Source organism: Salmo trutta, chromosome 17 (genome assembly GCF_901001165.1).
Source record: "Salmo trutta chromosome 17, fSalTru1.1, whole genome shotgun sequence".
NCBI classification, from domain to species: Eukaryota; Metazoa; Chordata; class Actinopteri; order Salmoniformes; family Salmonidae; genus Salmo; species Salmo trutta.
The window spans coordinates 7,565,323-7,589,245 of record NC_042973.1 but is presented as its reverse complement, the minus strand read 5'-3'; the positions used below and the strand labels follow the sequence as shown (position 1 = coordinate 7,589,245).

General features: G+C 40.4%; 3 protein-coding genes across 10 annotated transcripts in view; all 3 read right to left on the bottom strand.

Annotated features, from left to right (window-relative positions):
- LOC115151514 (arf-GAP with coiled-coil, ANK repeat and PH domain-containing protein 2) overlaps positions 1-5,106 on the bottom strand; it is a 77,804-nt gene extending 72,698 nt beyond the window's left edge. For 4 of the 8 annotated variants that reach the window (XM_029695503.1, XM_029695505.1, XM_029695509.1 and 1 more), the window contains exon 1: positions 4,679-5,105. In XM_029695503.1, the coding sequence (XP_029551363.1) occupies positions 4,679-4,731 (53 nt within the window). In that variant the 5' untranslated portion in view covers positions 4,732-5,105. Of the gene's footprint in view, positions 1-4,678 lie in introns of all 8 variants that reach the window. The other 4 variants (XM_029695508.1, XM_029695507.1, XM_029695511.1 and 1 more) reach the window with 2 other exon arrangements.
- On the bottom strand, positions 86-3,364 carry LOC115151515 (mucin-17-like). Its single transcript, XM_029695512.1, has 2 exons — positions 3,196-3,364; positions 86-3,144 (listed from the first exon to the last, which is right to left on the bottom strand). Exon 2 carries the CDS (start codon positions 3,134-3,136, stop codon positions 1,247-1,249), a length of 1,890 nt encoding a protein of 629 aa, XP_029551372.1. The 5' UTR covers positions 3,137-3,144; positions 3,196-3,364; the 3' UTR covers positions 86-1,246.
- Positions 5,107-20,378: 15,272 nt separating the features above from the next.
- ppp1r2 (protein phosphatase 1, regulatory (inhibitor) subunit 2) overlaps positions 20,379-23,923 on the bottom strand; it is a 31,573-nt gene continuing 28,028 nt past the window's right edge. The window contains exon 6 of the mRNA XM_029695502.1: positions 20,379-22,870. Coding sequence (XP_029551362.1) covers positions 22,857-22,870 — 14 coding nt within the window. The 3' untranslated portion in view covers positions 20,379-22,856. The remainder of the gene's footprint in view (positions 22,871-23,923) is intronic.

Here is a 23,923-nt window from a genome sequence, read left to right as displayed (position 1 = left end):
GCATTATCAACTGTGTTGAACTGTGGTGAAGGTATCCCGGTGCCGTTCTCTGCATTATCAACTGTGTTGAACTGTGGTGAAGGTATCCCGGTGCCGTCCTCTGCATTATCAACTGTGTTGAACTGTGGTGAAGGTATCCCGGTGCCGTCCTCTGCATTATCAACTGTGTTGAACTGTGGTGAAGGTATCCCGGTGCCGTCCTCTGCATTATCAACTGTGTTGAACTGTGGTGAACGTATCCCGGTGCCGTCCTCTGCATTATCAACGTCAGTGATGAGGTGTCTGTTGTGGGTTTGTCAATGAGGCAGGTCAAATTGCTACCACTATCGAGCGGCCAATTACAAAGAAGGTCACAGGGTGAGGAGGAAAGAGAAGATAAGGACAATCCATAATTGCAAAATGAAACAGCAAACTTCCTCAAATGCTCAATATACTGAAATGAATGTGTCGAACAGTGCGCAAAACCAAACTGTCACAAAAAGAAAAATAAATAAATAAATGTGGAATATATATATATATATTCCACAACGGGCCGAGTGTCTGCAGGTTTTGGGCTTTTCTTTTCAAGTAAGCCCTAGACAGCCAGGTGAGGAGAGTTCCTTACTAATTAGTGAGCTTAATTAACCAAGTACAAGGGTGGAGCAAAAACCTGCAGACCCTCAGCCCTTCGTGGAATGAGTTTGACACATGCTTTAAAGCCTAAAATTTGGTTCAAAGTTCATCAAAAACTGACATAGTCTGGCACTGAAAACTTTGACTGTAAATAAGTGAGTTAGAGTATTTGTTTCAGCAATCTCATAACATATTGCAAATAAGGTCTACAGAATCAGCAGCCTTTTGGCATCCGAGTCCCGGACCAGCTGTTGAAAACAGGTTTCAGGGCTACATGATAACGTCGGCTACATCTAAAAATGAGACCTTAGAGGTGGTAATGTGGGGTGTAGCCTACCCACTTGGGAAGAAAAAAAAACATCATTCATTGACACAGAGTTCAAAGTGCACACACACACACACACACACACACACACACACACAAATGGAAACAGATGTCAAAAGACAGTTCTTTGCTGGTCTGCATCCCCGTTTTCATCCATTACTCGCCTGCTCTCTCTTTGTCCTCTTCTCTGCCAAATCAAACACGATGGAAAACAGAGTGAAGCAATGGTGGTTAAAGTGGAAAGAATGTATGTTGTTTATGGATCTTTGGCAAATTCTAACCCACAATGAACCCCAGCGGTGCTGAGGGTCAGGTGACGACCCCCACAGTGCAGGGGTCAGTAGAAACCTGGCCTCTGTCCATAGGTCTACCTGTCACAGTGCTGGGGTCAGTAGAAACCTGGCCTCCGTCCATAGGTCTACCTGTCACAGTGCTGGGGTCAGTAGAAACCTGGCCTCCGTCCATAGGTCTACCTGTCACAGTGCTGGGGTCAGTAGAAACCTGGCCTCCGTCCATAGGTCTACCTGTCACAGTGCTGGGGTCAGTAGAAACCTGGCCTCCGTCCATAGGTCTACCTGTCACAGTGCTGGGGTCAGTAGAAACCTGGCCTCCGTCCATAGGTCTACCTGTCACAGTGCTGGGGTCAGTAGAAACCTGGCCTCCGTCCATAGGTCTACCTGTCACAGTGCTGGGGTCAGTAGAAACCTGGCCTCCGTCCATAGGTCTACCTGTCACAGTGCTGGGGTCAGTAGAAACCTGGCCTCCGTCCATAGGTCTACCTGTCACAGTGCTGGGGTCAGTAGAAACCTGGCCTCCGTCCATAGGTCTACCTGTCACAGTGCTGGGGTCAGTAGAAACCTGGCCTCCGTCCATAGGTCTACCTGTCACAGTGCTGGGGTCAGTAGAAACCTGGCCTCCGTCCATAGGTCTACCTGTCACAGTGCTGGGGTCAGTAGAAACCTGGCCTCCGTCCATAGGTCTACCTGTCACAGTGCTGGGGTCAGTAGAAACCTGGCCTCCGTCCATAGGTCTACCTGTCACAGTGCTGGGGTCAGTAGAAACCTGGCCTCCGTCCATAGGTCTACCTGTCACAGTGCTGGGGTCAGTAGAAACCTGGCCTCCGTCCATAGGTCTACCTGTCACAGTGCTGGGGTCAGTAGAAACCTGGCCTCCGTCCATAGGTCTACCTGTCACAGTGCTGGGGTCAGTAGAAACCTGGCCTCCGTCCATAGGTCTACCTGTCACAGTGCTGGGGTCAGTAGAAACCTGGCCTCCGTCCATAGGTCTACCTGTCACAGTGCTGGGGTCAGTAGAAACCTGGCCTCCGTCCATAGGTCTACCTGTCACAGTGCTGGGGTCAGTAGAAACCTGGCCTCCGTCCATAGGTCTACCTGTCACAGTGCTGGGGTCAGTAGAAACCTGGCCTCCGTCCATAGGTCTACCTGTCACAGTGCTGGGGTCAGTAGAAACCTGGCCTCCGTCCATAGGTCTACCTGTCACAGTGCTGGGGTCAGTAGAAACCTGGCCTCCGTCCATAGGTCTACCTGTCACAGTGCTGGGGTCAGTAGAAACCTGGCCTCCGTCCATAGGTCTACCTGTCACAGTGCTGGGGTCAGTAGAAACCTGGCCTCCGTCCATAGGTCTACCTGTCACAGTGCTGGGGTCAGTAGAAACCTGGCCTCCGTCCATAGGTCTACCTGTCACAGTGCTGGGGTCAGTAGAAACCTGGCCTCCGTCCATAGGTCTACCTGTCACAGTGCTGGGGTCAGTAGAAACCTGGCCTCCGTCCATAGGTCTACCTGTCACAGTGCTGGGGTCAGTAGAAACCTGGCCTCCGTCCATAGGTCTACCTGTCACAGTGCTGGGGTCAGTAGAAACCTGGCCTCCGTCCATAGGTCTACCTGTCACAGTGCTGGGGTCAGTAGAAACCTGGCCTCCGTCCATAGGTCTACCTGTCACAGTGCTGGGGTCAGTAGAAACCTGGCCTCCGTCCATAGGTCTACCTGTCACAGTGCTGGGGTCAGTAGAAACCTGGCCTCCGTCCATAGGTCTACCTGTCACAGTGCTGGGGTCAGTAGAAACCTGGCCTCTGTCCATAGGTCTACCTGTCACAGTGCTGGGGTCAGTAGAAACCTGGCCTCTGTCCATAGGTCTACCTGTCACAGTGCTGGGGTCAGTAGAAACCTGGCCTCTGTCCATAGGTCTACCTGTCACAGTGCTGGGGTCAGTAGAAACCTGGCCTCTGTCCATAGGTCTACCTGTCACAGTGGACTGCACTGATGGCTGTCTGACGAATCACTATAGATATTGTTTGTGGGTCGGTGAGGGACTGTAGGCATCCTTCACAGAGTTCTCCCCATGATATTTTTAACAAGGTGTTACCGCTGAGTACAGCCGTGGGGGGGGGGCAGTGACACCCCTTGGACTAAGATTTTTGCACACCTCTGCCATTTCCTGAGATCAAGAACAAAAACATTTGCCTTATATGATAACAAATATAAAAAAATGAAATAGTGGCACAGACAGTCCACTAAAGCAGAGCTGCACCTCTTACATTCTTCAGATAGGGAAACTAGGCTGTGTGACATGACAACGTCCTCTGTAGCTCAGTTGGTTGGAGCATGGCATTTGCAATCCCAAAATAGTGGGTTCAATTCCCAGGACCACCCATACGAAAAAAAAAAAAAAAATTATGCACGCATGCTTAAAGTGCTCTGGATAAATGCATCTGCTCAATGGCATATATTATGATATTGCAGGCATTTTGAGTCTTGTGAAGGAGCCAAAATGAAAGCACAGGTGCCACCACCACAACCAGTGCCAACCAGAGTACCAGTCATCGTTTCACACTCAGCTGATTGTAAGGCTTTTTGTTCATCCCCCAAGCTGATCCTTGAGGAAATAAAGAAAAGCCTCTTTCCACGTTTCCTGCCAACAACTTTCTAACATCTGCTTCTCATTTTATAAGAGAGGATGTTGTTCAGCGCAGAGGGAGGGAGAGGGGGCAGTCCGAGAGGAAGTGGTGGCTCTTTCTCAAAGTTTCACTGAATAGGATGAAATAACAATTTGATAACAAAAAGGCAAAACATTTGACTACATAAAGGTGGAAAACCTTTGATAGGCTGCAGGGCAGGCTGACGCATCTTGTACAGCTTCAAAGGAAGCACAGGGCATTATATTAGAGCTATTAACTACCTACTATTCTTGAAGACAATGTAATGGAGGTCAATGACAGCACTGTTGAAAACCTAGAACCAAGCTGTAATGTTAGCTACTACTGTAGGATCATGAGCAACAATTCACTTGCAACTTTATGGTTGCCAGTTGACAACTCTGGGATGTTCATTTTTCATGTTGGTAAGAAGAATATGAGAACCTCCCATCCACCAAACAAACCAAAGAAAATAAGTGCTTGTGATGAGGTTACAATGCAGGTAGAATTGTACAACTGAGTTGACCCTGGCAGTGAAAATGACAATAGTTTTCACTTCGCTTGCTACCATTCCTCTTCAGAATCAAATAATCTAGTGGTTGTACTGACATTTTGTTGTTATTCCGTCTCACATACACAGATAAATGGTTAGGTAATTTAGCTAGCTAGGGGACAAGAGCTGAGTCCCCCGAGCTAACAAGCTAATTCTTTTGATAAGAAACAAGCAAACGACACCGTAATGTTAGCTCGCTAAATGGACTAACTTGTCAGATAATGTAGTGACAAAGTAGCAAGGACACTTGGTCTACCTGAATCTTGGAGAGTCTTTGAGACATTCCTCGAATTCCACCGTTATCTTCATCTTCTTTAACAAGTAAAAACAGGGATTAAAACACTAGGATTAAAAAGAGCTGTCCCTTGCCTTGGACTCGGCAACACGGTAATAACGTTACCGTTAGAGAGCTGGGAATCAATCCACAAAACGTTGGCAAACTAGCCAGTTTGCCGCTGTGTGGCGGGCTGGCAAATAATAGGTTCCCGAAAATGCAACCATAAACAATTACAAGTAAAATAACTACTTAAAATAAAGATCGAAATAGATATTGTTTATGTTAAATAATGAATAGGAAAAGAACGCTTCACTAGCTAGATCATAGCAGCCAGTGAGATGAGGTTTTTCCTTTCACGAATTCAAGCTGCTGCTGTATCTACGACTCATCGTGTCAAGTGCTTCCTGATCCATGAAAAACGACTTGAGTGACACTTGGAACATCCAAAGAGAACGCTCTCTTCAGGACTGGGGGCTGGACCTGTGGTATTTTCGGGAACTGTAACCATAGAGATAAATAGAGGACTCCTCTTTGTATCTGTGCGAGTTGGCCGTCTGTGACAACATTGGTCATGTTGAAGTACATTTTTTTATTTTAATAAAGATTGGCTGAGTCCTCTTAATGATCCGGTTGGACATGTCAACAACATGGTCACCAGGAGGGATCAGCCACTGACGTTGGAAGTCCCAACCAGTCGACTAAATTAAAATGGTGGACGCTCTACAAATGGCCCTGCCCATGCTAATGCCAAAGATGTTTATAATTAACCCAAGATGGGGGGGGGGAACAGGATGTTGTCCAATGGGAGTAAATTAATCATAGTGGGCAGAACAAGCAAGGAGGTGGGCAGAGCCAAGCACAAGTTCACGAGATCCTATTGGCTATCCGTTATGGAACGCCTATTTTTGTGAAGCAGGGCATTTGCCGAAAGTCAATTCGCCCTTGCACTCCAAAACAATGTAATTTTTTTTAAACTTTGACAAAGGCTAAAGTCTACAAAACGTAGTCCACTCTGTTTGTAACAGAGTCTAGTTTTGGGAATAGAAAACTCTATTGAAATAAAAATGTTCCATCGATGAGAAAATTAGCAGAATGTCAGCCGAAATCTAGACAGCCTCTCATCACCATATTTAGTGGTGAGCGGAATTGTTTTATTTTATTTAACTAGGCAAGTCAATTAAGAACAAATTCTTAATTACAATGACGGCCTACCCCGGCCAAACCCTAACGACGCTGTGCGCCACCCAATGGGACTACCAACTCACTGCCGGTTGTGATACAGCCTGGAATCGAACCAAGGTCTGTAGTGATGCCTCTAGCACCGAGATGCAGTGCCTTAGACTGCAGCGTCACTCGGGAGCCCATAAAAGTGCCAACCGGATGCTTCAGATTTATACAGCCATTGAAACAATTTGGCAATTTTCTTCTTCATTGGCCGATCGCTCCCAACTCATAGGAATCCCCAACCAGTTGACTACTTTAAAATGGTGGAAGCCCTCAATGGCAATGTCCATACTAAAACGATTTATATCCATGATGATTCCTCCCTCTCTATGGACAACAGGAACAACTCTCATATAGTAGTCGTTTTAACAATTGGCCAAATGTCATGCGCCCACTTCTATCAGGTCATTCATAACAACTTAAACATTACGCAACTTCTATTTAATCAAATAAACCCCATGTAGAAAATTAGCAGTTAGCTGACCAAACGGTCATTGACCGTCATACAGAAATCCCCCACTTTGTGCGCTTATTTTCGTGGATAGATTTTAAAACTTCTCACATCGCCTCTTCCTCGATCTAACGTTACAGTTTTTTTCAGTTGCTAACATGCATTGGTCAAAACTGAAGTCACATTGTCAAAATTCTTCGCACAGTCAGCGAAACAGCAGTGTATGTGAACCAAACTGAATCATTTTTTTATTGCGTTCACACAAAAAAATGCTTTCAATGACCACATTCTCTGAAATCCATGAACTCTTTTCTCATTCATACTCCACCACCTGTAAAACTATATATTTGCAGCATGTTTTCAAATGCTAACACACCGTTTCTAAAACTGTTAAAAACACATTCAAAACAGAATGATTGCAAATGTCGTGCATTTCTGCAGTAACCAGATTGAAACATATAGAAAATCTCAGCAGAATATTTGAACATTCCAAAGACAGCTGATTGCAATTTCAGCTGAAAGCCTACCGAAGTGTCCTGTTTTTGGTCTCTTTCCCAAAAAATAAATTCGATGCAATACCTATTAATCTCACTCAAATTGTCAAGTGTGTAACAAGGTTGAATATAAAGTATCCTCTGAAATCCTCTTTGATTGATTTGATCTTAACCAATACTCATCGTTTTAATGCTTCTGGTATTTTTGCATATTACATAAGTGATCGCTGTGCTATTGCCTGTGTGAGAGATGGTTCAATTCCTAATTCCTATTTTTCATCCTTCTCTTTTTCAGAAGTGTGTAAAGCCCTGAAAGAAATTGATGGGAAAAAATCCCCTGGCCCTGATGAACTAGACCGCCGCCTCCTACACCTAGCTGCAGACATCATTGCTCCCCTCTTAACCTCTTAACATGTATTTTTAACCTCACGCTTCACGTTAAGGAAATCCCCAAGTTATGGAAATCTGCTTTTGTACTGCCTCTCCTGGAAGGTGGAGGCCCTTTGCTACTTGACAACTATCCACCCATATCAACACTGTCTGTACTATCTAAGGTACTGGAGTCCTTAGTTATTAGGCAGCTGAAGTCCTACCTCCAAGAAAACAACATCTTAAGTGGAATGATATCAGGTTTTAGGTCTGGCCACAGCACTGTTTCAGCAACATGGAAGGTTTTAAATGACATCTACTGTGCTCTTGACAAGAGGTTACATTGTGTGTCTGTCTTTATTGATTTGTCGAAGGCTTTTGACACCGTGGACCATTCTGTGTTAGTGCAAAGGTTAAAATGTTGTGGAATTACTGGTTGTGCTCTAGATTGGTTTATAAATTACCTATCAAACCGTACACAATGTGTAATGGCGGGTGGTTGTAAATCTGAGTCCATAGAGGTGTGCTCAGGTGTTCTGCATAATATCTGTTCTTTTGTATTCAGGTCGGTAAATAAATATCAATGACGGTCCCATTCTCATTTGCTTCTAGCAGTACCAAAAATTAGAACAGGTCATGGTAGAAATAGTTTTAGTTACTCAGCTCCGTGGTCCTGGAATTCTCTCCTGAACATTTTAAAATGTGATGATCTAGTTTCGTTGGTGGAGTTTAAACACTTGATCGATGTATATATATATATCATAGAAGAGTGTAATTGTTTTTAGACCAGCTGTTTTTAGTCAAGACTTTCGTGTTTTTAATGTAAAATGTTTTTGATGTAGTGTATGTGTGTTTATAGTTGTGTTTAATGTTGTGTTAGTGTACGTAAGTTGTCTGAAACGTTGTTCCCCCTGCTGCTATTGGAACATGTCTCTAAGGGTGCAACCAAATCTGCAGCGTTCAAACAGTTGCATCAATAGTACACATTTTCCAGCAAAACAGGTGAGATGTGCATCCTTCAGTGATAATTGAACTACATATTACAGTACAATAGAGTATGTTCACATTTTTACATGTACTGACATTTTGAAATATATTGATTGTTTTGTGTTTTTCAGTAGGATCCGAAGGTTGCCTCCCACAGGAAGAAGAGGCAGAATGTTATCAGATGCGCAGGAAATTGACATTGTTGACATGGTGATTGGCAACAACGCAATAAAACTGTGGGAAATTCGGGACAGAGTTCTGGCAGACAATATCACTTTAGGGAATGTGAATACGGTCAGCACAACGACAATTGCCAGAATCCTAGAGAAACATAAAATAAGGATGAAGGAAGCAGTTGTACATGTACCCTTTGAGAAATGGTGAAGGTGTGAAAGAACTCTGGTATCAATATGTCCAGGTAAGATGTCTGTTCAATAACCGAACTGGCTACATACACAACGATGCATAGTGTAAAGCACTGTAAAACTGGATTTTAGAGAGTAATGGAGATGGAAGCCAGGCAAACTGTACATATATTCATCTTTGTGGATGAAGCTGGATTCAACCTGGAAAAAACACTCCCGGGAAGAAATTGGACAGAGCAACTAGATGTCCCAGGCCAGAGAGGAGCTAACATCAATGTGTACAGCACTGTCCAATGATGGTTTGCTGTTACACAAGCCACTCATTGGCCCCTACAATACAGAGGTTCATTTATTTTCTGAATGACCTGCATAATGGACTTGTGCCCGCAGAGGATAGGGAAAGAAACTCCCCTACCTTCGTCGTTGTGTGGGATAATGTGTCATTCCACCACGCTGCTGCAGTCAGACTGGTTTGCTGCACATCCCAGGATGTCAGTACTATTCCTGCCTCCATACTCCCCCTTCCTAAACCCCATAGAGTTTCTCTCTGCGTGGAGGTGGAAGGTTTATGACCAGATGTCCTTACTGAATGCCATAAATGCAGGGTGTGAAGACACTTCTCCTAAAGACTGCCAGGGTTGGATTAGACATTCCAGAAGATACTTTCCAAGATGCATCGCCAGAGAAGACATAAGATGTGATGTTGATGAGAACTTGAGGCGAAATGCTGGAGAGAGGGAGAACTAGAACCCTCACAGTACTGTACAGTATGAGTGAGTGATTATACTATACATGTTGATGAGAACTGGAACCCTCACAGTACTGTACAGTATGAGTGATTATACTATACATGTTGATGAGAACCCTCACAGTACTGTACAGTATGAGTGATTATACTAGACATGTTGATGAGAACTAGAACCCTCACAGTACTGTACAGTATGAGTGATTATACTATACATGTTGATGAGAACATGAACCCTCACAGTACTGTACAGTATGAGTGATTATACTATACATGTTGATGAGAACTAGAACCCTCACAGTACTGTACAGTATGAGTGATTATACTATACATGTTGATGAGAACCCTCACAGTACTGTACAGTATGAGTGATTATACTATACATGATGAGAACTAGAACCCTCACAGTACTGTACAGTATGAGTGATTATACTATACATGTTGATGAGATCTAGAACCCTCACAGTACTGTACAGTATGAGTGAGTGATTATACTATACATGTTGATGAGAACTACAACCCTCACAGTACTGTACAGTATGAGTGAGTGATTATACTATACATGTTGATGAGAACTAGAACCCTCACAGTACTGTACAGTATGAGTGATTATACTATACATGTTGATGAGAACTAGAACCCTCACAGTACTGTACAGTATGAGTGATTATACTATACATGTTGATGAGAACCCTCACAGTACTGTAGAGTATGAGTGATTATACTATACATGTTGATGAGAACTAGAACCCTCACAGTACTGTACAGTATGAGTGATTATACTATACATGTTGATGAGAACTAGAACCCTCACAGTACTCTACAGTATGAGTGATTATACTATACATGTTGATGAGGACTAGAACCCTCACAGTACTGTACAGTATGAGTGAGTGATTATACTATACATGTTGATGAGAACTACAACCCTCACAGTACTGTAGAGTATGAGTGATTATACTATACATGTTGATGAGAACTAGAACCCTCACAGTAGTGTACAGTATGAGTGAGTGATTATACTATACATGTTGATGAGGACTAGAACCCTCACAGTACTGTACAGTATGAGTGAGTGATTATACTATACATGTTGATGAGAACTACAACCCTCACAGTACTCTACAGTATGAGTGATTATACTATACATGTTGATGAGAACTAGAACCCTCACAGTACTGTACAGTACGAGTGATTATACTATACATGTTGATGAGAACTACAACCCTCACAGTACTGTACAGTATGAGTGAGTGATTATACTATACATGTTGATGAGAACTACAACCCTCACAGTACTGTACAGTATGAGTGAGTGATTATACTATACATGTTGATGAGGACTAGAACCCTCACAGTACTGTACAGTATGAGTGATTATACTATACATGTTGATGAGAACTAGAACGCTCACAGTACTGTACAGTATGAGTGATTATACTATACATGTTGATGAGAACTAGAACGCTCACAGTACTGTACAGTATGAGTGATTATACTATACATGTTGATGAGAACTAGAACGCTCACAGTACTGTACAGTATGAGTGATTATACTATACATGTTGATGAGAACTAGAACCCTCACAGTACTGTACAGTATGAGTGATTATACTATACATGTTGATGAGAACCCTCACAGTACTGTACAGTATGAGTGATTATACTACACATGTTGATGAGAACTAGAACCCTCACAGTACTGTACAGTATGAGTGATTATACTATACATGTTGATGAGAACCCTCACAGTACTGTACAGTATGAGTGATTATACTACACATGTTGATGAGAACTAGAACCCTCACAGTACTGTACAGTATGAGTGATTATACTATACATGTTGATGAGAACTAGAACCCTCACAGTACTGTACAGTATGAGTGATTATACTATACATGTTGATGAGAACTAGAACCCTCACAGTACTGTACAGTATGAGTGATTATACTATACATGTTGATGAGAACCCTCACAGTACTGTACAGTATGAGTGATTATACTATACATGTTGATGAGAACTAGAACCCTCACAGTACTGTACAGTATGAGTGATTATACTATACATGTTGATGAGAACATGAACCCTCACAGTACTGTACAGTATGAGTGATTATACTATACATGTTGATGAGAACCCTCACAGTACTGTACAGTATTAGTGATTATACTATACATGTTGATGAGAACTAGAACCCTCACAGTACTGTACAGTATGAGTGATTATACTATACATGTTGATGAGAACCCTCACAGTACTGTACAGTATGAGTGATTATACTATACATGTTGATGAGAACTAGAACCCTCACAGTACTGTACAGTATGAGTGATTATACTATACATGTTGATGAGAACCCTCACAGTACTGTACAGTATGAGTGATTATACTATACATGTTGATGAGAACATGAACCCTCACAGTACTGTACAGTATGAGTGATTATACTATACATGTTGATGAGAACCCTCACAGTACTGTACAGTATGAGTGATTATACTACACATGTTGATGAGAACTAGAACCCTCACAGTACTGTACAGTATGAGTGATTATACTATACATGTTGATGAGAACTAGAACCCTCACAGTACTGTACAGTATGAGTGATTATACTATACATGTTGATGAGAACTAGAACCCTCACAGTACTGTACAGTATGAGTGATTATACTATACATGTTGATGAGAACCCTCACAGTACTGTACAGTATGAGTGATTATACTATACATGTTGATGAGAACTAGAACCCTCACAGTACTGTACAGTATGAGTGATTATACTATACATGTTGATGAGAACATGAACCCTCACAGTACTGTACAGTATGAGTGATTATACTATACATGTTGATGAGAACCCTCACAGTACTGTACAGTATGAGTGATTATACTATACATGTTGATGAGAACTAGAACCCTCACAGTACTGTACAGTATGAGTGATTATACTATACATGTTGATGAGAACCCTCACAGTACTGTACAGTATGAGTGATTATACTATACATGTTGATGAGAACTAGAACCCTCACAGTACTGTACAGTATGAGTGATTATACTATACATGTTGATGAGAACCCTCACAGTACTGTACAGTATGAGTGATTATACTAGACATGTTGATGAGAACCCTCACAGTACTGTACAGTATGAGTGATTATACTATACATGTTGATGAGAACTAGAACCCTCACAGTACTGTACAGTATGAGTGATTATACTATACATGTTGATGAGGACTAGAACCCTCACAGTACTGTACAGTATGAGTGATTATACTAGACATGTTGATGAGAACCCTCACAGTACTGTACAGTATGAGTGATTATACTATACATGTTGATGAGAACCCTCACAGTACTGTACAGTATGAGTGATTATACTATACATGTTGATGAGAACCCTCACAGTACTGTACAGTATGAGTGAGTGATTATACTATACATGTTGATGAGAACCCTCACAGTACTGTACAGTATGAGTGATTATACTATACATGTTGATGAGAACTAGAACCCTCACAGTACTCTACAGTATGAGTGATTATACTATACATGTTGATGAGGACTAGAACCCTCACAGTACTGTACAGTATGAGTGAGTGATTATACTATACATGTTGATGAGAACTACAACCCTCACAGTACTGTAGAGTATGAGTGATTATACTATACATGTTGATGAGAACTAGAACCCTCACAGTAGTGTACAGTATGAGTGAGTGATTATACTATACATGTTGATGAGGACTAGAACCCTCACAGTACTGTACAGTATGAGTGAGTGATTATACTATACATGTTGATGAGAACTACAACCCTCACAGTACTCTACAGTATGAGTGATTATACTATACATGTTGATGAGAACTAGAACCCTCACAGTACTGTACAGTACGAGTGATTATACTATACATGTTGATGAGAACTACAACCCTCACAGTACTGTACAGTATGAGTGAGTGATTATACTATACATGTTGATGAGAACTACAACCCTCACAGTACTGTACAGTATGAGTGAGTGATTATACTATACATGTTGATGAGGACTAGAACCCTCACAGTACTGTACAGTATGAGTGATTATACTATACATGTTGATGAGAACTAGAACGCTCACAGTACTGTACAGTATGAGTGATTATACTATACATGTTGATGAGAACTAGAACGCTCACAGTACTGTACAGTATGAGTGATTATACTATACATGTTGATGAGAACTAGAACGCTCACAGTACTGTACAGTATGAGTGATTATACTATACATGTTGATGAGAACTAGAACCCTCACAGTACTGTACAGTATGAGTGATTATACTATACATGTTGATGAGAACCCTCACAGTACTGTACAGTATGAGTGATTATACTACACATGTTGATGAGAACTAGAACCCTCACAGTACTGTACAGTATGAGTGATTATACTATACATGTTGATGAGAACCCTCACAGTACTGTACAGTATGAGTGATTATACTACACATGTTGATGAGAACTAGAACCCTCACAGTACTGTACAGTATGAGTGATTATACTATACATGTTGATGAGAACTAGAACCCTCACAGTACTGTACAGTATGAGTGATTATACTATACATGTTGATGAGAACTAGAACCCTCACAGTACTGTACAGTATGAGTGATTATACTATACATGTTGATGAGAACCCTCACAGTACTGTACAGTATGAGTGATTATACTATACATGTTGATGAGAACTAGAACCCTCACAGTACTGTACAGTATGAGTGATTATACTATACATGTTGATGAGAACATGAACCCTCACAGTACTGTACAGTATGAGTGATTATACTATACATGTTGATGAGAACCCTCACAGTACTGTACAGTATTAGTGATTATACTATACATGTTGATGAGAACTAGAACCCTCACAGTACTGTACAGTATGAGTGATTATACTATACATGTTGATGAGAACCCTCACAGTACTGTACAGTATGAGTGATTATACTATACATGTTGATGAGAACTAGAACCCTCACAGTACTGTACAGTATGAGTGATTATACTATACATGTTGATGAGAATCCTCACAGTACTGTACAGTATGAGTGATTATACTATACATGTTGATGAGAACATGAACCCTCACAGTACTGTACAGTATGAGTGATTATACTATACATGTTGATGAGAACCCTCACAGTACTGTACAGTATGAGTGATTATACTACACATGTTGATGAGAACTAGAACCCTCACAGTACTGTACAGTATGAGTGATTATACTATACATGTTGATGAGAACTAGAACCCTCACAGTACTGTACAGTATGAGTGATTATACTATACATGTTGATGAGAACTAGAACCCTCACAGTACTGTACAGTATGAGTGATTATACTATACATGTTGATGAGAACCCTCACAGTACTGTACAGTATGAGTGATTATACTATACATGTTGATGAGAACTAGAACCCTCACAGTACTGTACAGTATGAGTGATTATACTATACATGTTGATGAGAACATGAACCCTCACAGTACTGTACAGTATGAGTGATTATACTATACATGTTGATGAGAACCCTCACAGTACTGTACAGTATGAGTGATTATACTATACATGTTGATGAGAACTAGAACCCTCACAGTACTGTACAGTATGAGTGATTATACTATACATGTTGATGAGAACCCTCACAGTACTGTACAGTATGAGTGATTATACTATACATGTTGATGAGAACTAGAACCCTCACAGTACTGTACAGTATGAGTGATTATACTATACATGTTGATGAGAACCCTCACAGTACTGTACAGTATGAGTGATTATACTAGACATGTTGATGAGAACCCTCACAGTACTGTACAGTATGAGTGATTATACTATACATGTTGATGAGAACTAGAACCCTCACAGTACTGTACAGTATGAGTGATTATACTATACATGTTGATGAGGACTAGAACCCTCACAGTACTGTACAGTATGAGTGATTATACTAGACATGTTGATGAGAACCCTCACAGTACTGTACAGTATGAGTGATTATACTATACATGTTGATGAGAACCCTCACAGTACTGTACAGTATGAGTGATTATACTATACATGTTGATGAGAACCCTCACAGTACTGTACAGTATGAGTGAGTGATTATACTATACATGTTGATGAGAACCCTCACAGTACTGTACAGTATGAGTGATTATACTATACATGTTGATGAGAACTAGAACCCTCACAGTACTCTACAGTATGAGTGATTATACTATACATGTTGATGAGAACCCTCACAGTACTGTACAGTATGAGTGATTATACTATACATGTTGATGAGAACCCTCACAGTACTGTACAGTATGAGTGAGTGATTATACTATACATGTTGATGAGAACCCTCACAGTACTCTACAGTATGAGTGATTATACTATACATGTTGATGAGAACCCTCACAGTACTGTACAGTATGAGTGATTATACTATACATGTTGATGAGAACCCTCACAGTACTGTACAGTATGAGTGATTATACTATACATGTTGATGAGAACTAGAACCCTCACAGTACTGTACAGTATGAGTGATTATACTATACATGTTGATGAGGACTAGAACCCTCACAGTACTGTACAGTATGAGTGATTATACTAGACATGTTGATGAGAACCCTCACAGTACTGTACAGTATGAGTGATTATACTATACATGTTGATGAGAACCCTCACAGTACTGTACAGTATGAGTGATTATACTATACATGTTGATGAGAACCCTCACAGTACTGTACAGTATGAGTGAGTGATTATACTATACATGTTGATGAGAACCCTCACAGTACTGTACAGTATGAGTGATTATACTATACATGTTGATGAGAACTAGAACCCTCACAGTACTCTACAGTATGAGTGATTATACTATACATGTTGATGAGAACCCTCACAGTACTGTACAGTATGAGTGATTATACTATACATGTTGATGAGAACCCTCACAGTACTGTACAGTATGAGTGAGTGATTATACTATACATGTTGATGAGAACCCTCACAGTACTCTACAGTATGAGTGATTATACTATACATGTTGATGAGAACCCTCACAGTACTGTACAGTATGAGTGATTATACTATACATGTTGATGAGAACCCTCACAGTACTGTACAGTATGAGTGATTATACTATACATGTTGATGAGAACCCTCACAGTACTGTACAGTATGAGTGATTATACTATACATGTTGATGAGAACTAGAACCCTCACAGTACTGTACAGTATGAGTGATTATACTATACATGTTGATGAGAACCCTCACAGTACTGTACAGTATGAGTGATTATACTAGACATGTTGATGAGAACCCTCACAGTACTGTACAGTATGAGTGATTATACTATACATGTTGATGAGAACTAGAACCCTCACAGTACTGTAGAGTATGAGTGATTATACTAGACATGTTGATGAGAACCCTCACAGTACTGTACAGTATGAGTGATTATACTATACATGTTGATGAGAACTAGAACCCTCACAGTACTGTACAGTATGAGTGATTATACTATACATGTTGATGAGAACCCTCACAGTACTGTACAGTATGAGTGATTATACTATACATGTTGATGAGAACCCTCACAGTACTGTACAGTATGAGTGATTATACTATACATGTTGATGAGAACCCTCACAGTACTGTACAGTATGAGTGATTATACTATACATGTTGATGAGAACTAGAACCCTCACAGTACTGTACAGTATGAGTGATTATACTATACATGTTGATGAGAACTAGAACCCTCACAGTACTGTACAGTATGAGTGATTATACTATACATGTTGATGAGAACTAGAACCCTCACAGTACTGTACAGTATGAGTGAGTGATTATACTATACATGTTGATGAGAACTACAACCCTCACAGTACTGTACAGTATGAGTGATTATACTATACATGTTGATGAGGACTAGAACCCTCACAGTACTGTACAGTATGAGTGATTATACTATACATGTTGATGAGAACTAGAACCCTCACAGTACTGTACAGTATGAGTGATTATACTAGACATGTTGATGAGAACCCTCACAGTACTGTACAGTATGAGTGATTATACTATACATGTTGATGAGAACCCTCACAGTACTGTACAGTATGAGTGATTATACTATACATGTTGAGAACTAGAACCCTCACAGTACTGTACAGTATGAGTGATTATACTATACATGTTGAGAACTAGAACCCTCACAGTACTGTACAGTATGAGTGATTATACTATACATGTTGATGAGAACTAGAACCCTCACAGTACTGTACAGTATGAGTGATTATACTATACATGTTGATGAGAACTAGAACCCTCACAGTACTGTACAGTATGAGTGATTATACTAGACATGTTGATGAGAACCCTCACAGTACTGTACAGTATGAGTGATTATACTAGACATGTTGATGAGAACTACAACCCTCACAGTACTGTACAGTATGAGTGATTATACTATACATGATGATGAGAACCCTCACAGTACTGTACAGTATGAGTGATTATACTATACATGTTGATGAGAACTACAACCCTCACAGTACTGTACAGTATGAGTGATTATACTATACATGTTGATGAGAACTAGAACCCTCACAGTACTGTACAGTATGAGTGATTATACTATACATGTTGATGAGAACCCTCACAGTACTGTACAGTATGAGTGATTATACTATACATGTTGATGAGAACCCTCACAGTACTGTACAGTATGAGTGATTATACTATACATGTTGATGAGAACCCTCACAGTACTGTACAGTATGAGTGATTATACTATACATGTTGATGAGAACTAGAACCCTCACAGTACTGTACAGTATGAGTGATTATACTATACATGTTGATGAGAACTAGAACCCTCACAGTACTGTACAGTATGAGTGATTATACTATACATGTTGATGAGAACCCTCACAGTACTGTACAGTATGAGTGATTATACTATACATGTTGATGAGAACCCTCACAGTACTGTACAGTATGAGTGATTATACTATACATGTTGATGAGAACTAGAACCCTCACAGTACTGTACAGTATGAGTGATTATACTATACATGTTGATGAGAACTAGAACCCTCACAGTACTGTACAGTATGAGTGATTATACTATACATGTTGATGAGAACCCTCACAGTACTGTACAGTATGAGTGATTATACTATACATGTTGAGAACTAGAACCCTCACAGTACTGTACAGTATGAGTGATTATACTATACATGTTGATGAGAACCCTCACAGTACTGTACAGTATGAGTGATTATACTATACATGTTGAGAACTAGAACCCTCACAGTACTGTACAGTATGAGTGATTATACTATACATGTTGATGAGGACTAGAACCCTCACAGTACTGTACAGTATGAGTGATTATACTATACATGTTGATGAGAACTAGAACCCTCACAGTACTCTACAGTATGAGTGATTATACTATACATGTTGTATGAGAACTAGAACCCTCACAGTACTGTACAGTATGAGTGATTATACTATACATGTTGATGAGAACTAGAACCCTCACAGTACTCTACAGTATGAGTGATTATACTATACATGTTGATGAGAACTAGAACCCTCACAGTACTGTACAGTATGAGTGATTATACTATACATGTTGATGAGAACTAGAACCCTCACAGTACTGTACAGTATGAGTGATTATACTATACATGTTGATGAGAACTAGAACCCTCACAGTACTGTACAGTATGAGTGATTATACTATACATGTTGATGAGAACCCTCACAGTACTGTACAGTATGAGTGATTATACTATACATGTTGATGAGAACCCTCACAGTACTGTACAGTATGAGTGATTATACTATACATGTTGATGAGAACCCTCACAGTACTGTACAGTATGAGTGATTATACTATACATGTTGATGAGAACCCTCACAGTACTGTACAGTATGAGTGATTATACTATACATGTTGATGAGAACCCTCACAGTACTGTACAGTATGAGTGATTATACTATACATGTTGATGAGAACCCTCACAGTACTGTACAGTATGAGTGATTATACTATACATGTTGATGAGAACCCTCACAGTACTGTACAGTATGAGTGATTATACTATACATGTTGATGAGAACTAGAACCCTCACAGTACTGTACAGTATGAGTGAGTGATTATAATTATACATGTTTGTTGTAATTATTATTGCAGCCTTCAGAATCTCAGGAATTTGTTTTGTTTCAACTTATTTTTCCACAAGTAAATTACTATATGCAAAGACACAGAAAAAAAGAAGAGGCTATTGAAGCAAATTGCTGCATTTCTGATTCATTATTTTTTACATATACTTTACAGGTCACTAAAGTGAAGTGTTATTCTATAATTAAATACTGATGTGAATAATAACTCAAACTGCAAAAGTTCATAATTTATGTAATGCTCCCTGCTGTTAGTGTTTATTAGGTCAGTGTGTTATGAGTGACAATGTATGCTTTCTGAGTGAGAATTATTGCCAGCGTCATGGTTGAATGAGCTTATTTTGAAACATGTATGAAGTGTTTGTGGTTTGAGGTGAGCTTCACTGTTTGGCCAAGATGCATGTTGGTAATGCAGACTGAAGAGTTTTGAAAAAGTGGCTTCAGAATTGACCGATGCTTGTTAGCAAATGAAAAAAAATAAAAATAATTACTAGTGAATGAATGATTAGAGAAAAATTAAAATCAGGAGTTTAAATATTTTTCAATTAAATACATCTACCCTTAATTTCTATATCATACCTCATCTAGTTGCAAATGGATTATTCTAATAGAAAAGGAGAAAGTATATCATCTGAATCCACAGAACTAACAGCATGTCGTAATAGCGCCTCTCAACATGATATACTACTGCCATCTAGTGGCCACAGAGAAGTACTGAGCGATCTGTTAGGAGTAGGTATCCTGGATCAAAAACATGAACCTGAGAATAAATGGTGTTACATACTACTTCCACATAAAAACACCAGGCTCATAAGCAGACGCTTCATAAACAGCATCTTTTAATTATGGGAGACAAAAATACACACATCCTTATGTTTAAGAACATGCAAATTTAAAAGATAAAAAAAAAAAAAAAAAAAACAGAAATCAAAAGTCCATTATTTGGGGACAAATTATCACGAGACAGAATGTTAGTCCAGTGTCCCTCGTAAAGAAAGAAAACATGGTAGAATATAAGCAAGACAACAAGTAGCCAGTGGAATCCAAGCCTTTGAACTGCACAGGGAAGAACATGAGCGTAGCCTATTCATTTACAATACACATAAACAGATCATATTAGGCACATTTGCCTTGTAATAACCACCCCGGGTTAATGTCATACAAGTTGATTCACAGACAACCTCATCCTTTTGTCTTAAGTCCTAAAAAATGGAAAAAAAATATAAATCTTCATTGTAATAACTCTTAAGTGTCAATTACCTTGTTTTTTTTTTTTGTTGCCTATGTGCCTTCCCTCATTCAGATAATAGTAGATAAAAATAAAGAGCAAGGCGGAAAGTGGGAATAGTCAGTGTATCAATCAGCATTTCCTGTGGGTGTGATGCTGTCATTTTCAAAAGGAATTCAGCACTGCTGAGCTTTTGAAATCGTGAGGACAGAATCCAATGGATGGACACCTAGCTTATATGGTCATTCAGTCCCCACAATTAAAGGGCTTGGTAGTCTAGTTCTGAGAAGAAACCATCTCTACATGCCCTGATAAAACAAAAAATATATGTTTTGTAATGTGCTCATTCAGGAAGAGAAGGACATCAAAACTCAATGTTTAAGACTTCATTTATCACTGGAGGACAGTGGTTGTCAGAGGTTCATGTAGATCGAGGTGCCATGACTCAAATATCATAGAGGCAATAAATACACAGTAACCAACTGTCTTGGTTGCCCAGATATCACTCATTTTGTCCGCCAAGCTAGCTAGCAGATTACAAAGGTAGCAGGACGCAAAAACAAAAATGGGGGTAAATTGATCCTAATCAACGACATCACAATACCATACCCTTCATACAGAATGTAAGAGTGAGATAATATATACTACATATACCAGAAATCTTTCCGTTCATGCAGCCAATCAACCCATATTAACCCCCAAAACTCCTACTGTAGGATGGTAAGTAGTATTATTGACATTGTATAGGAAACAGTCCTGGGGTGTATTCATTAGTGTACACTGTAGCAAAACATCTTTCCATGAAAACAAGCATTTCTTATTGGATAAATGCAAGTTAGTCCCTCACCGTTTTGGCCCGTTTGGTTACTAGTGAATATACCCCTGCTTATCAGTAGTACAAACCTTCTCTGGAGGTTCCTTTCCCAAATGTTGTCCTTCTTATTAGCTTAGTGAGCGAACATGGCATTAGTGCTGATGAGCACAAGGCTTTAGCAGCCATGCATAATACAGCTGCGTCCCATAGGTATAATGGCAAGCCTGGACATCTACATTTTAATATGCAGATGTCCTGTGAGAAATGACGTTATATTACGCTGTTTTATGGTTACTTATCGCAACGCAATCCATAATAAAATGGTCATTTTATTGCATGAGAATAAATAGGTTTTGCTGTCAATTACAGCACATTAGCCATCCCATTAAGATAATGGTACTTTGTTGGAAACATAAATATCCATATTAGTCAGTGGACATGTATGTTCTGTACCAAATCCTATAGTGGGCGTGTATATATATTATGTAAGACTGAAATGCTGGTCACCTTGGACATGGAGGTGCCTTGCGGGCTGGTTGTAAATGTTAAGTATGCTGTTCCTATTTCCATACCAGACAAGCCTATATCCAAGATCAGGGGAACAGACAGAGACAAAAACCCAGGACAGAAGCTCTCACCAAGATTTCTTCAACAACGGTTATGTTGGTAATTAGTTAAAAAACAAACAAAAACAGGTACAGAGGGAACTAAACACACAAAAAAAGAAGAAAAAAAAAAGAGATCAAAATCCACCGTCATCATAATTATCCACCACTTCCATCCAATGGGTGCTGCTGTTTTTTTAGGAAGTGGGGTTTCCGACAGCTTATGCCAGGGGCTCAGGAGGAGCTGGGACAGTCGTACAAACAAAGACAGACAGACTGCAGCTAGCGAGCGAGCAGGTGAGTGATTGAGCAAGGTGTGAGGCAGGAGTCCTCACTGATAATAACAGTCTGTTATAACAGTCTTTAGGGTCTCGGTTCCTATAGGTCTGGTTTCCTTTGAGGTGACGGCAAGTTTTTGACAGGGACTCTTTTGCAACGAGGAGAAGTGACCGGCAGGGTCGATATGCTTTGCATTGCAGTGTTTCTGGGAAATATACACACGTGTGGGGGGGGGGTCAAGGTGAGGTTATGAAGCGGTCTGCTCTATGGCCCGGCACATGTAGCAAAGTGTCTCTTTTGAATGTTTTATGAGAGCCGAGACACACAGGCTGGGGACAGGAGAGGTGGCGTCTCCTCCTCCTCTAGGAATCCAGAGCTGCAATCCAAAAAGAGAGGACATGTGAGTGACAGCAGCATATGCGTTAATTCATTACAACAGTAACTGGAACAGAGAAACATCAGAAATGCTAACATTTTAGTACTTTTATAGTAGAGTGAACATGGGGCCTGTATTCACAAAGTGTCTCAGAGTGCTGATCTAGGATCAGTGTTGCCCGTTCAATCACAATGAATAAAAAGGGTGGGTCAAACTGATCCTACATTCTGAGACACTTAGTGAATACGGGCCCCTTTCTCAATTGAGACCGTTTTCTGTCAACAGCTGAGTCCAGTATTAAGACCTTTAACCTTTTCTCCAACGTGCCACATCAGTCCTCCGCGGAGGAACTGCATGACCTCTTGACATTTGGAAGGCCTACTAAAAATCAGGGCCTGGTAACCTTTTGTGTGGAGCTTTACACGTATCTAACCCTCTCAGAAACCAACTGCCTTTCTAGAAGGTTCCCCATGCATGTACGCTAGTACATAAGTCTTATAACCAAGTGAACATTTATCATTTCCCCGTTTATATATTAGTACTTCAGGCAACAGGGTAATGAAAAGCGTCTTCACAGCGTACTCAGTGCTTCCTGTGGTCCTGTATGGCTCAGTTGGTAGAGCATGGCGCATGCACTGCCAGGGTTGTGGGTTCGATTCCCGGTGCCACCCCTACGATTAAAAAACATGTTATATTATTCAGCTAGGCTTGAAGGAAATCCGAGTGCTCGACTGAGGGACATTGGAACCCAAGAAATCCTCCCAGGATATACATACATGGTAATCACAGAAAAGCAAGAGTGCCGAGATGTCTGCACAGTGACGTTTACTGCAGCCACAACAAACGAAGTGAGCTGGGCGAGAGAAAAAAGCTCAGCGATAAGAGCGTGGGCGGGGCTTAAGTTGGGGAAAGAAAATGCTTGGCGATGAAATGGCGCGATTGACCAATAAAGGCTCGCTATAGCTTCCAGCCCGTGATGGATTGGCTATTGATTCTTGCAGTAAAAATGTTTTACAAAAACACAAATCAACCATTTTCTCTCTTTCAAAGGAT

What these genes read in the sequence shown, in the direction of transcription:
- LOC115151515 (XM_029695512.1), bottom strand. Translation starts at nt 3,136, where the DNA reads ATGGACAGAGGCCAGGTTTCTACTGACCCCAGCACTGTGACAGGTAGA.